We start from the raw sequence: 15,288 nt of genomic DNA, 5'->3' as shown, positions 1-15,288 counted from the left end.
CGTCTCTCTCTCTCCCCCCCCCCCCCCCCCGCTCTCTCTCTCCCCCCCCCCCCCCCCGTCTCTCTCTCTCCCCCCCGTCTCTCTCTCTCTCTCTCCCCCCCCGTCTCGTCTCTCTCTCATCTCCCCCCCCCGTCTCTCTCTCTCTCTCCCCCCCGTCTCTCTTTCTCTCTCTCTCTCTCTCTCACCCGTCTCTCTCTCTCTCACCCGTCTCTCTCTGCAGAGCTCCAGTTCATGTAGTTTCCAGGAGCAGAGGATCCTGGGCCTGTTTGATCTGTCCCAGGAGTTTAAACAGCAGCACTACCTTACTGGTCTACTGCTCACCGAGCTCAGCGCTGCACTGGACATGGAGTCAGAGGGGTCAGTAGACACACACAGGGGTAAGGTCCAGATGAAGGCCATCAACGCCACCTACAGTCTGTTGTGTGCCCATGACCTGGACCAGCGCTGTGCCCAGCCTGAGGTCAGGGCCAAGGTGGCAACTCTCTACCTCCCCTTGGTGGGCATCATCATTGACTCCATCAACTACCTGGACTTCACAGGTACTGGCCTTGGCCGCATTTCCATATCCACCCCTAGACCGTACCCATTGGCACTTAATGTACACTGGCTAAGGAGTTGCTTGATTGGTTTGGAACTGGTTTTATGTGAACTGTGTTTCGAGTGTTTGGTGCAGAGCCGTGGCTGGTAACAATCGCCGCTCTCAACAAATATGCCACTCCCCACCGGAGACGACCCTTTCAACTTTCTCCCCTCTCTACCTCTGTGTAACCCTTTAGTAACATCTAATCTGTCTAAATAAAGCTTGAAACTACTTTCAAAAAAAGTATTTGACCCTTGTGTGTCTCTGTAGTGTCCGAGGCTCGCGGAGGGAAGAACAAGACGGGTGGATCAGACGAAGACCCCGACAACGTCACGCCCATCAATCAGTCTATTGCCATGGCGATCGCCGGCAACCCCTTCAACACCTTGGCGAGGAATGCCCTGCCTTCCATGGCGTCTGTGGTAAGACTGTAGGAATGTTGCTATGGTTTCGTATCAGTGGGACTTTCTCTTTTCACCTCCGAGCACATACTGTATGTTTGAGTTCCTCAATCAGACCTGGAGGAAGCTTGCTTTTCAAACTGCATCAAAGTGATTTTATTAACATTTCAATTAGAGGAGTCAATTCCTTGCCCACAAACTTGGTGTATAATTGCTCTGCGTTTTTGTGACTAGCAGTGTCTGCCTGTGTGTTGGCGCGCATTGTAACAGGTGTGCTGCTGTGAGGTAGACTGATGAGCTGTCAGATGCACACCCGCACTCCATCCATTCTGAGACGCCAGCTCTCCCTCGCTCTCGTTCTCGTTCACTCACTCAGACACACACACGGGAGATGCTTTATGGGCAGGCATTATAATCATAAGTGACCTGGGCTGTCCTGAGCCAACACAAGACATCCATCAAGCGTAGCCACGGCGACACTGCAGCCACTGAACACCTTCACTCTTGTCCCTCCTCTCACAACTTGCCTGTGCTAGATGAATGTGTGCCCTATATACGCTATACACAATGCTATCGATGGCTGGTCTACTTGGAGTATTCATCCAACTCAACCCCTTAGTGAGATGGGGGGGAACCTGTTTCCTCCAAAAGGGGAATCCATAAGCCACACTACATCTCCAATCACATTGCAGTGAATCTGTCCACTTTAAAGTGTACATCTCTAATCCCCTTCCTCTACCAGTCTGCTGAAGGCCTTTGCAAGACTGTACCTCGGATTCAGTCTTTGGCGATTACCACTTCACACCGTGCGATGTTACCAAATGTGAAATCTTGATATCAACCTGGGCCAGATGTGTACGATTTTGCTCCGGTTCTGTCGTCACATTCTGCGATTGGCTTGCTAGGCGACGTCAGGCCGACATAGGCTACGTCAACTGCAGCGGTGTATTGGACCTGCGCGTGTGCCCAGCACTCAATGCTTAATGCAGGAGTGAAGTGAGTTATAAAAGAAATAAACGGAAAGTATCCATCTTAGAAATTAGTTTTCACGTGCAAACTTTATATGAGCGTTTTATTTTGATGGCCCATTTTGTGCATTAAAACTTCTTATGGCTGGGGGCAGTATTGAGTAGCTACTCAGGCCCAGAAGCTAAGATAAGCATATTATTAGTAGATTTGGATAGAAAACACTCTAAAGTTACTAAAACTGTTTGAAACTGTGAGTATAACAGAACTCATATGGCAGGCAAAAACCTGAGGAAAAATCCAACCAGGAAGTGGGAAATCTGAGGTTTGTGGTTTTTCAACTCTTTGCCTATCCAAGATACAGTGTAAATTTGTTCTGATTGCACTTCCTAAGGCTTCCACTAGATGTCAACAGTCTCTAGAACCTTGTTTGGGGCTTCTACTGTGAAGGAGGGAGGAATGAGAGCTGATTGAGCACTCTGAGTGCCATGAGCTCTTTCAGGCGCGTTCCCGTGAGAGTTAGCTGCGTTCCATTACATTTCTACAGGCAAAGGAATTCTCCGGTTGAAACATTATTGAAGATTTATGTTAAAAACATCCTAAAGATGTATATAATCAATCATTTGATGTATGAATGGAATTTTTTGACATTTCGTCTGGCCTGCGCGTCGTGAATTTGGATTTGTGAACTCAAGGCGCGAACAAAAAGGAGGTATTTGGACAGAAATTATGGACTTTATCGAACAAAACAAACATTTGTGGAACTGGGATTCCTGGGAGTGCATTTCGATGAAGATCATCAAAGGTAAGTGAATATTTATAATGCTATTTCTGACTTCTGTTGACTCCACAACATGGCGGATATCTGTATGGCTTGTTTTTGTGTCTGAGAGCCATACTCTGATTATTGCATGGTGTGCTTTTTCGGGTAAAGCTTTTTTTAAATCTGATGGCGGTTGCATTAAGGAGAAGTTTATCTAAAGTTCCATGCATAACACTTGTATTTTCATCAACATTTATGATGAGTATTTCTGTAAATTGATGTGGCTCTCTGCAAAATCACCAGATGTTTTGGAAGCAAAACATTACTGAACGTAATGCGTCAATGTACACTGAGATTTTTGGATATAAATATGAACTTTATCGAACAAAACATACTGTGAATTGGTATTGTGTAACATGAAGTCCTATGAGGTGTCATCTGATGAAGATCAAAGGTTAGTGATTCATTTTCTCTATTTCTGCTTTTTGTAACTCCTCTCTTTGGCTGTAAAAATTGCTGTTTTTTTCTGTGACTAGGTGCTGACCTAACATAATCGTTTGGTGTGCTTTCGTCGTGAAGCCTTTTTGAAATCGTACACTGTGGTGGGATTAACAACAAGTTTATCTTTAAAATGGTGTAAAATACTTGTATGTTTGAGGAATTTTAATTATGAGATTTCTGTTTTGCGTTTGGCGCCCTGCACTTTCACTGGCTGTTGTCATATCGATCCCGTTAGCGGGATCTAAGCCATAAGAAGTTTAATAATATCCCATCGGGTAGCCTGATTTCAGATGTGTCATGTACCAAGATGATTAGGGAAATAGTTTCTTGCGCAGCATGTAGGCTAAACGTTTACATCGAACTATTAGGCCTATATTAATCTGACTTCACAATAATCGTATGTGCCGGCCGTGTTCCTATTGGTTAGTCACCGGGATTGGCTCGTAGCGCCAGCCACACTACACGATTTAAGGCAACGAAATTCGGACACTGCTTAAACTTTGTCAGAGCCTACGATCGCACGTAGCTGCACTTAATCGGCAGACCTTGACCCTGTCAACCTGAACGAGCCAAGACGCCCGACAATCGTTTACGAGCTAAGAATTTGCCCACGTTGTGGAAATTTTGTCTGGAGTGGCAAAATTGTTGCATAAGATGGCTGAAATCGTTCAGTCTTCAAAGGTCTTAAGGCCGTGGCCACCCTGTGTGTGCATGTTTTCCTATAGTAGTATAACTCTGTCTCTCTCCTCTCTACCAGTCTGGTAAGGCGGTGGCCACCTTGTCAGCAGAGACCAGTCGTAACCTGCTGCTGTGTTTCCTGTGGGTGATGAAGAATGCTGAGAGGAGTCTGATCCAGCGCTGGACTGTCGACATGCCCTCAGTACAGCTCAACAGACTGCTAGAACTACTCACCATCTGTGTTTCCTGCTTTGAGTATAGGGTAACAATGCCTGCACCCTGCATGGAGTACATACCTAATTAATTTGTGTAAATATGATGTAAATGTACATTTCTTTCTCACTGTGTGTGTGTGTGTGTGTGTGTGGTGCAGGGGAAGCAGAGCAGTGATAAGGTGAGCACCCAGGCCTTACAGAAGTCCCAGCAGGCCAAGATGCAGCTGGAGGACTCCCTACTGAGGGGCATCGGAGCACGGGGGGAAATGATGCGCCGGGTTGGAGGTCAGTCCCACCCACTACTCTCTGCGATTGGTCAGAACTACCGTAGCTACATGCACAGTACACGTCTTCTAAGTACATCTCCTGAAGAGCAGCTGAAAAGGGGAGGATGGTACTCCTAGGCTGCTTTTTGATTGAACGAGAACCTGTCTGCCCTCTTATCCCTCACCCTTTGACCCGGACAGGAAGTGACCGCACAGGTCAGAGAGAGAACCTACGCTGGAGGAAAGACCTGACGCAGTGGAGGCAGACCAACGACAGACAAGACAAGTGAGTTAGACACACACACGGGTACATACGCAATTCTTGCAAACATGTATTACTCATCTCTTCTGGTAACTATGGCTCAGAAGACCAATTGTCAGGTAGTGTCTTGTGAAGACAATGTCAAGAAAGAGAACCCATAGAGGCAGAACGAGGTCTCATCCTTGTGCCTTTTTACTCTCAGAACGAAAGCAGAGCTGGACCAGGAGGCGCTAATCAGTGGGAATCTGGCTACTGAGTCCAACCTCATTGTCCTGGACCTACTGGAGACCATAGTACAGGTCACAACACCGCTCTCCTTATTGTTTCTCTCTACCTGTTCATCTTTCTTCTGTCCTCTTCGATCTTTCCTGTCCTCTCTCTCTCTCTCTTTCTCTCTTTCTCTCTCTCTCTCTTTCTCTCTTTCTCTCTCTCTCTTTCTCTCTCTCTCTTTCTCTCTCTCTCTTTCTCTCGTTGTGTTGACGACTGCTGATTGTTTGTAGATCAGTCTGTCACCATATACCCACAATGCTTTACGAATTTGATACTCTCTCGAACACGGCCTGCGTCACAATGTCCTCTGTGGTTCCATTGGCTGACCGTATTCTTTCTCTCACTTGTGGTTGGTTGTCATGACGGTCTGTCTCCCGCACAGGCTGTTCCGTTGGCTGACTGTAAGGACAGTGTAGTGGGCGGAGTACTGAGGGTGTTGCTACACTGTCTCACCTGTAACCAGAGTACAACCTTCCTGTCTCACTGCTTCAGCACGCTTCGAGCGCTCATCGTCAAGGTAGGGTGTGTGTGCGTACACACTATGTACTGACAGTATTGTGTGCTGCGTGCGCGTTTGTATACTGACAGTATTGCGTGTGTGTGTGTGTGTAGTTTGGTGACCTGTTGTTTGAAGAGGAAGCCGAGCAGTGTGCCGACCTGTGTCAGAAGGTGCTCCAGTACTGTAGCAGTCATGAGGGTGGGAACAGAAGCCAGGCCTGCGCTACCCTATACCTCATCATGAGATGCAGCTTCAGCTCGGCCAACGTAAGTACACGCACGCACGCACACTGATTCCGTCTCATCCGTTTTCCTCTACCACCCAGCTTTAATGTCTTTTCCATGTCTATTTTGAGCTCAGTGGAGACATTTGCTGAGTGATGTGTTTCTGGGTAGTGAGAAGTGAACAGGGAGATATGTCACTGTCTAACCCCTGTGTCCCGGCCTTTCTGTAAGTAATGTGCGAGTTAGAAAAAGGGGGAGGTGGAGGTGGAGAAGGAGACGGCGTGTGGGAGGGAGAGGGAAGGACAGAAGGTCATCTGAGCTTCTCCCCTCTTGGCACAATCTCTAATTCAGAGTGAATGACCTTTACCTCTTCTGTTTTAAACAACCTCCATAGCCGTGGTGTGAAGGATCTCCTTCACCCACTCTGTTTGTTTTCACCCCCCTCACCACCTCTCCATATCCCATTTAGCATCTAAATAAAAGCATGAAGCAGGGGTCATATTCATTAGTGCACACCGTTGCAAAACGTAGCCAAGCGTGTTGCCACAAGTTTCTCATTGGACAAGTTCAGGTTGTCCCCTCCCGGTGTCGGGCCATGTTCTTTAGTTTGGTTCCTAGTGAAAAAGACCAGGGTTTTTCCAGGGAGGACATGGATACGAAGAGAACGAGTGAAGGAGAGGAGGGAGGATGGTGAATGAGAGTTTTTGATGGATTGCTAGTGCACAGTTGAAGTGAGGCCATCTTTCGGGATGATGGTGGAGAGAGGGTAGGGGAGATGGAGACCGAGTGAGGGGATGACAAATAGTGGAAAGAGAAAGGAGAAGGAGTGAGGTCATCGCTCAGAGCCCCCCACACAAGGACAACACACACGCACGCACACACACATATACACACACACATTGTATCAATGCCAGTGATGGCCGTTTAGGCCTTGGCTCCACGTTGGATTTAACAGAATGGGGCCGTAGAGATGATCCATAGGTGATTATGTCGCAGCTAATGGGAGATCGTTTCCCGCTTTGCTGCTGATGGTGGAGATAGATGGGGTTACACACACACACACACACACACACACACACACACACACACACACAACCATGTCAGGGTTAAGCCTTCCATTACCTGGAGGAGACTGTGACACCCTTAACAACAACTGGACTGACCTAGAAAGAAGAAGAAGAAGAAGAAGAAGGATAGAGACCTGGACAGAGACATTGAGACCTGGACAGAGAGAGACCTGGACAGAGACATTGAGACCTGGACAGAGAGAGACCTGGACAGAGACATTGAGACCTGGACATGACCTGGACAGAGACATTGAGACCTGGACATGACCTGGACAGAGACATTGAGACCTGGACATGACCTGGACAGAGACATTGAGACCCGGACAGAGACATTGAGACCCGGACAGAGACATTGAGACCTAGACAGAGACATTGAGACCTAGACAGAGACATTGAGACCTAGACAGAGACATTGAGACCTAGACAGAGACATTGAGACCTAGACAGAGACATTGAGACCTAGACAGAGACATTGAGACCTAGACAGAGACATTGAGACCTAGACAGAGACATTGAGACCTAGACAGAGACATTGAGACCTAGACAGAGACATTGAGACCTAGACAGAGACATTGAGACCTAGACAGAGACATTGAGACCTAGACAGAGACATTGAGACCTAGACAGAGACCTAGAGACCTAGACAGAGACCTAGAGAGAGACCTAGAGACCTAGACAGAGACCTAGACAGAGACCTAGAGAGAGACCTAGACAGAGACCTAGAGACCTAGAGAGAGACCTAGAGAGAGACCTAGAGAGAGACCTAGAGAGAGACCTAGAGAGAGACCTAGAGAGAGACCTTGAGAGAGACCTTGAGAGAGACCTTGAGAGAGACCTTGAGAGAGACCTTGAGAGAGACCTTGAGAGAGACCTTGAGAGAGACCTTGAGAGAGACCTTGAGAGAGACCTTGAGAGAGACATTGAGAGAGACATTGAGAGAGACATTGAGAGAGACATTGAGAGAGAGAAATTGAGACCTAGACATCGAGAGAGAGAAATTGAGACCTAGACAGAGACATCGAGACAGAGACATTGAGACCTAGACATAGACATTGAGACCTAGACATTGAGACCTAGACATTGAGACCTAGACATTGAGACCTAGACATTGAGACCTAGACATTGAGACCTAGACAGAGACATCGAGATAGAGACATTGAGACCTAGACAGAGACATTGAGACCTAGACCTAGACATCGAGACAGAGACATTGAGACCTAGACATAGACATCGAGACAGAGACATTGAGACCTAGACAGAGACATCGAGACCGAGACATTGAGACCTAGACAGAGACATTGAGACCTAGACAGAGACATTGAGACCTAGACCTAGACATCGAGACAGAGACATTGAGACCTAGACAGAGACATCGAGACAGAGACATTGAGACCTAGACAGAGACATCGAGACCGAGACATTGAGACCTAGACAGAGACATCGAGACCGAGACATTGAGACCTAGACAGAGACATCGAGACCGAGACAGAGACATCGAGACCGAGACAGAGACATTGAGACCGAGACAGAGACCGAGACATTGAGACAGAGACCGAGACATTGAGACAGAGACCGAGACATTGAGACAGAGACCGAGACATTGAGACAGAGACCGAGACATTGAGACAGAGACATTGAGACATTGAGACCGAGACATTGACATCGAGACAGAGACATTGAGACCTAGACAGAGACATCGAGACCTAGACCTAGACATCGAGACAGAGACATTGAGACCTAGACATAGACATCGAGACAGAGACATTGAGACCTAGACATAGACATCGAGACAGAGACATTGAGACCTAGACAGAGACATCGAGACCGAGACATTGAGACCTAGACAGAGACATTGAGACCTAGACAGAGACATTGAGACCTAGACCTAGACATCGAGACAGAGACATTGAGACCTAGACATAGACATCGAGACAGAGACATTGAGACCTAGACAGAGACATCGAGACAGAGACATTGAGACCTAGACAGAGACATCGAGACCGAGACATTGAGACCTAGACAGAGACATCGAGACCGAGACATTGAGACCTAGACAGAGACATCGAGACCGAGACAGAGACATTGAGACCGAGACAGAGACCGAGACATTGAGACAGAGACCGAGACATTGAGACAGAGACCGAGACATTGAGACAGAGACCGAGACATTGAGACTGAGACATTGAGACCGAGACATTGAGACAGAGACATTGAGACAGACATTGAGACATTGAGACAGAGACATTGAGACCGAGACAGAGACATTGAGACATTGAGACCTAGACAGAGACATTGAGACCGAGACAGACATTGAGACAGAGACATTGAGACAGAGACATTGAGACAGAGACATTGAGACAGAGACATTGAGACAGAGACATTGAGACAGAGACATTGAGACAGAGACATTGAGACAGAGACATTGAGACAGAGACATTGAGACAGACATTGAGACAAGAGACATTGAGACAGAGACATTGAGACAGAGACATTGAGACCGAGACAGAGACATTGAGACCTGGACATGACCTGGACAGAGACATTGAGACCCGGACAGAGACATTGAGACCCGGACAGAGACATTGAGACCTAGACAGAGACATTGAGACCTAGACAGAGACATTGAGACCTAGACAGAGACATTGAGACCTAGACATTGAGACCTAGACAGAGACATTGAGACCTAGACAGAGACATTGAGACCTAGACAGAGACATTGAGACCTAGACAGAGACATTGAGACCTAGACAGAGACATTGAGACCTAGACAGAGACATTGAGACCTAGACAGAGACATGAGACCTAGACAGAGACATTGAGACCTAGACAGAGACATTGAGACCTAGACAGAGACATTGAGACCTAGACATTGAGACCTAGACATTGAGACCTAGACAGAGACATTGAGACCTAGACAGAGACATTGAGACCTAGACAGAGACCTAGAGAGAGACCTAGAGACCTAGAGAGAGACCTAGAGAGAGACCTAGAGAGAGACCTAGAGAGAGACCTAGAGAGAGACCTTGAGAGACCTTGAGAGACATTGAGAGAGACATTGAGAGAGACATTGAGAGAGAGACATTGAGAGAGACATTGAGAGAGACATTGAGAGAGACATTGAGAGAGACATTGAGAGAGACATTGAGAGAGACATCGAGAGAGAGAAATTGAGACCTAGACATCGAGAGAGAGAAATTGAGACCTAGACATCGAGAGAGAGAAATTGAGACCTAGACAGAGACATCGAGACAGAGACATTGAGACCTAGACATAGACATCGAGACAGAGACATTGAGACCTAGACAGAGACATTGAGACCTAGACAGAGACATTGAGACCTAGACAGAGACATTGAGACCTAGACATTGAGACCTAGACATTGAGACCTAGACAGAGACATTGAGACCTAGACAGAGACATTGAGACCTAGACAGAGACATTGAGACCTAGACAGAGACATTGAGACCTAGACAGAGACATTGAGACCTAGACAGAGACATTGAGACCTAGACCTAGACATTGAGACCTAGACATTGAGACCTAGACAGAGACATTGAGACAGAGACCGAGACATTGAGACAGAGACATTGAGACATTGAGACCGAGACATTGAGACAGAGACATTGAGACAGACATTGAGACATTGAGACAGAGACATTGAGACATTGAGACAGAGACATTGAGACAGAGACATTGAGACATTGAGACAGAGACATTGAGACAGAGACATTGAGACATTGAGACCTAGACATAGACATTGAGACATTGAGACCGAGACAGAGACATTGAGACCTAGACAGAGACATTGAGACCTAGACATTGAGACCTAGACAGAGACATTGAGACCTAGACAGAGACCTAGAGAGAGACCTAGAGACCTAGAGAGAGACCTAGAGAGAGACCTAGAGAGAGACCTTGAGAGAGACATTGAGAGAGACATTGAGAGAGACATTGAGAGAGACATTGAGAGAGACATTGAGAGAGACATTGAGAGAGACATTGAGAGAGACATTGAGAGAGACATTGAGAGAGACATTGAGAGAGAGACATTGAGAGAGACATTGAGAGAGACATTGAGAGAGACATTGAGAGAGACATCGAGAGAGAGAAATTGAGACCTAGACATCGAGAGAGAGAAATTGAGACCTAGACATCGAGAGAGAGAAATTGAGACCTAGACAGAGACATCGAGACAGAGACATTGAGACCTAGACATAGACATCGAGACAGAGACATTGAGACCTAGACATTGAGACCTAGACAGAGACATTGAGACCTAGACATTGAGACCTAGACATTGAGACCTAGACATTGAGACCTAGACATCGAGACAGAGACATTGAGACATAGACATCGAGACAGAGACATTGAGACATAGACAGAGACATCGAGACCGAGACATTGAGACCTAGACAGAGACATCGAGACAGAGACATTGAGACCTAGACCTAGACATCGAGACAGAGACATTGAGACCTAGACATAGACATCGAGACAGAGACATCGAGACAGAGACATTGAGACCTAGACAGAGACATTGAGACCTAGACAGAGACATTGAGACCGAGACCGAGACATTGAGACCTAGACAGAGACATTGAGACCTAGACAGAGACATTGAGACCTAGACAGAGACATTGAGACCTAGACAGAGACATTGAGACCTAGACCTAGACATCGAGACAGAGACATTGAGACCTAGACATAGACATCGAGACAGAGACATTGAGACCTAGACAGAGACATCGAGACCGAGACATTGAGACCTAGACAGAGACATCGAGACCGAGACATTGAGACCTAGACAGAGACATCGAGACCGAGACAGAGACATTGAGACATTGAGACAGAGACCGAGACATTGAGACAGAGACCGAGACATTGAGACAGAGACCGAGACATTGAGACAGAGACATTGAGACATTGAGACCGAGACATTGAGACAGAGACATTGAGACAGACATTGAGACATTGAGACAGAGACATTGAGACATTGAGACAGAGACATTGAGACAGAGACATTGAGACATTGAGACAGAGACATTGAGACCGAGACAGAGACATTGAGACAGAGACATTGAGACCGAGACAGAGACATTGAGACCTAGACATAGACATTGAGACATTGAGACCGAGACAGAGACATTGAGACCTAGACAGAGACATTGAGACCTAGACATTGAGACCTAGACAGAGACATTGAGACCTAGACAGAGACATTGAGACCTAGACAGAGACATTGAGACCTAGAGACCTAGAGAGAGACCTAGAGACCTAGAGAGAGACCTAGAGACCTAGAGAGAGACCTAGAGAGAGACCTAGAGAGAGACCTAGAGAGAGACATTGAGAGAGACATTGAGAGAGACATTGAGAGAGAGACATTGAGAGAGACATTGAGAGAGACATTGAGAGAGACATTGAGAGAGACATTGAGAGAGACATTGAGAGAGACATTGAGAGAGACATCGAGAGAGAGAAATTGAGACCTAGACATCGAGAGAGAGAAATTGAGACCTAGACATCAAGAGAGAGAAATTGAGACCTAGACAGAGACATCGAGACAGAGACATTGAGACCTAGACATAGACATCGAGACAGAGACATTGAGACCTAGACATTGAGACCTAGACAGAGACATTGAGACCTAGACATTGAGACCTAGACAGAGACATTGAGACCTAGACAGAGACATTGAGACCTAGACAGAGACATTGAGACCTAGAGACCTAGAGAGAGACCTAGAGACCTAGAGAGAGACCTAGAGACCTAGAGAGAGACCTAGAGAGAGACCTAGAGAGAGACCTAGAGAGAGACATTGAGAGAGACATTGAGAGAGACATTGAGAGAGAGACATTGAGAGAGACATTGAGAGAGACATTGAGAGAGACATTGAGAGAGACATTGAGAGAGACATCGAGAGAGAGAAATTGAGACCTAGACATCGAGAGAGAGAAATTGAGACCTAGACATCGAGAGAGAGAAATTGAGACCTAGACAGAGACATCGAGACAGAGACATTGAGACCTAGACATAGACATCGAGACAGAGACATTGAGACCTAGACATTGAGACCTAGACAGAGACATTGAGACCTAGACATTGAGACCTAGACATCGAGACAGAGACATTGAGACATAGACATCGAGACAGAGACATTGAGACATAGACAGAGACATCGAGACCGAGACATTGAGACCTAGACAGAGACATCGAGACAGAGACATTGAGACCTAGACAGAGACATTGAGACCTAGACCTAGACATCGAGACAGAGACATTGAGACCTAGACATAGACATCGAGACAGAGACATCGAGACAGAGACATTGAGACCTAGACAGAGACATTGAGACCTAGACAGAGACATTGAGACCGAGACCGAGACATTGAGACCTAGACAGAGACATTGAGACCTAGACAGAGACATTGAGACCTAGACAGAGACATTGAGACCTAGACAGAGACATTGAGACCTAGACAGAGACATTGAGACCTAGACCTAGACATCGAGACAGAGACATTGAGACCTAGACATAGACATCGAGACAGAGACATTGAGACCTAGACAGAGACATCGAGACCGAGACATTGAGACCTAGACAGAGACATCGAGACCGAGACAGAGACATTGAGACATTGAGACCGAGACATTGAGACAGAGACCGAGACATTGAGACAGAGACCGAGACATTGAGACAGAGACATTGAGACATTGAGACCGAGACATTGAGACAGAGACATTGAGACAGACATTGAGACATTGAGACAGAGACATTGAGACATTGAGACAGAGACATTGAGACAGAGACATTGAGACATTGAGACAGAGACATTGAGACCGAGACAGAGACATTGAGACATTGAGACCTAGACATAGACATTGAGACATTGAGACCGAGACAGAGACATTGAGACCGAGACAGACAGAGACATTGAGACAGACAGAGACATTGAGACAGAGACATTGAGACATTGAGACATTGAGACAGAGACATTGAGACAGAGACATTGAGACAGACATTGAGACATTGAGACAGAGACATTGAGACATTGAGACAGAGACATTGAGACAGAGACATTGAGACATTGAGACAGAGACATTGAGACCGAGACAGAGACATTGAGACATTGAGACCTAGACATAGACATTGAGACATTGAGACCGAGACAGAGACATTGAGACCGAGACAGACAGAGACATTGAGACAGACAGAGACATTGAGACAGAGACATTGAGACATTGAGACATTGAGACAGAGACATTGAGACAGAGACATTGAGACAGAGACATTGAGACAGAGACATTGAGACAGAGACATTGAGACAGAGACATTGAGACCGAGACAGAGACATAGACATTGAGACAGAGACATTGAGACAGAGACATTGAGACAGAGACATTGAGACAGAGACCGAGACATTGAGACCGAGACATTGAGACCGAGACATTGAGACATTGAGACCGAGACATTGAGACATTGAGACCGAGACATTGAGACCGAGACAGAGACATTGAGACCGAGACAGAGACATTGAGACCGAGACAGAGACATTGAGACAGAGACATTGAGACCGAGACAGAGACATTGAGACCGAGACATTGAGACCGAGACAGAGACATTGAGACCGAGACAGAGACATTGAGACCGAGACAGAGACATTGAGACCGAGACAGAGACATTGAGACCGAGACAGAGACATTGAGACCGAGACATTGAGACCGAGACAGAGACATTGAGACCGAGACAGAGACATTGAGACCGAGACATTGAGACCGAGACAGAGACATTGAGACCGAGACATTGAGACCGAGACAGAGACATTGAGACCGAGACATTGAGACCGAGACAGAGACATTGAGACAGAGACATTGAGACCGAGACAGAGACATTGAGACCGAGACAGAGACATTGAGACCGAGACAGAGACATTGAGACAGAGACATTGAGACCGAGACAGAGACATTGAGACAGAGACATTGAGACCGAGACAGAGACATTGAGACCGAGACATTGAGACCGAGACAGAGACATTGAGACCGAGACAGAGACATTGAGACCGAGACATTGAGACATTGAGACCGAGACATTGAGACCGAGACATTGAGACCGAGACATTGAGACCGAGACAGAGACATTGAGACCGAGACAGAGACATTGAGACCGAGACATTGAGACCGAGACATTGAGACCGAGACCGAGACATTGAGACCGAGACCGAGACATTGAGACCGAGACAGAGACATTGAGACCGAGACAGAGACATTGAGACAGACAGAGAGTCACACACAGGTGTGAAAGTGGTAGACCAACAGATAGACCCTTAAAAGGGGAATATTTACAACACCAAAGTCTACTTTATTAGCCAATACACGACTGAGCAATGTCATATCATTCTTTAATATGTCCTTTTTATAGCTTGCGTTTATGTATACAGCCAGCCATGCTAGTATAACTGTAACCTTAGCCTGTGTTACTGTCCTGAACATCTCTAAAACTAAAAGTGTTGTATTTTTGAAGAATTCCAGAAAGTTCTAGACCTCAGCTGAATCTGGTAATGAATAATGTGGCCGTTGAGCAAGTTGAGGAGACTAAATG

At 46.5% G+C, this 15,288-nt stretch overlaps 1 protein-coding gene across 1 annotated transcript in view; it reads left to right on the top strand.

Annotated features, from left to right (window-relative positions):
- The window catches only part of dock8 (dedicator of cytokinesis 8), an 84,063-nt gene that overhangs the window by 56,949 nt on the left and 11,826 nt on the right, over positions 1 to 15,288 (top strand). Inside the window, 8 exon segments of the mRNA XM_031805928.1 lie at positions 221 to 539; positions 851 to 1,002; positions 3,969 to 4,151; positions 4,263 to 4,389; positions 4,572 to 4,656; positions 4,835 to 4,931; positions 5,285 to 5,419; positions 5,515 to 5,667. Coding sequence (XP_031661788.1) covers positions 221 to 539; positions 851 to 1,002; positions 3,969 to 4,151; positions 4,263 to 4,389; positions 4,572 to 4,656; positions 4,835 to 4,931; positions 5,285 to 5,419; positions 5,515 to 5,667 — 1,251 coding nt within the window.

This window comes from Oncorhynchus kisutch, linkage group LG3 (assembly GCF_002021735.2).
Source record: "Oncorhynchus kisutch isolate 150728-3 linkage group LG3, Okis_V2, whole genome shotgun sequence".
In the NCBI taxonomy this organism is placed as follows: Eukaryota; Metazoa; Chordata; class Actinopteri; order Salmoniformes; family Salmonidae; genus Oncorhynchus; species Oncorhynchus kisutch.
Note: the sequence above shows the minus strand (reverse complement) of the source record. Positions and strands in the feature narration are given on the sequence as shown.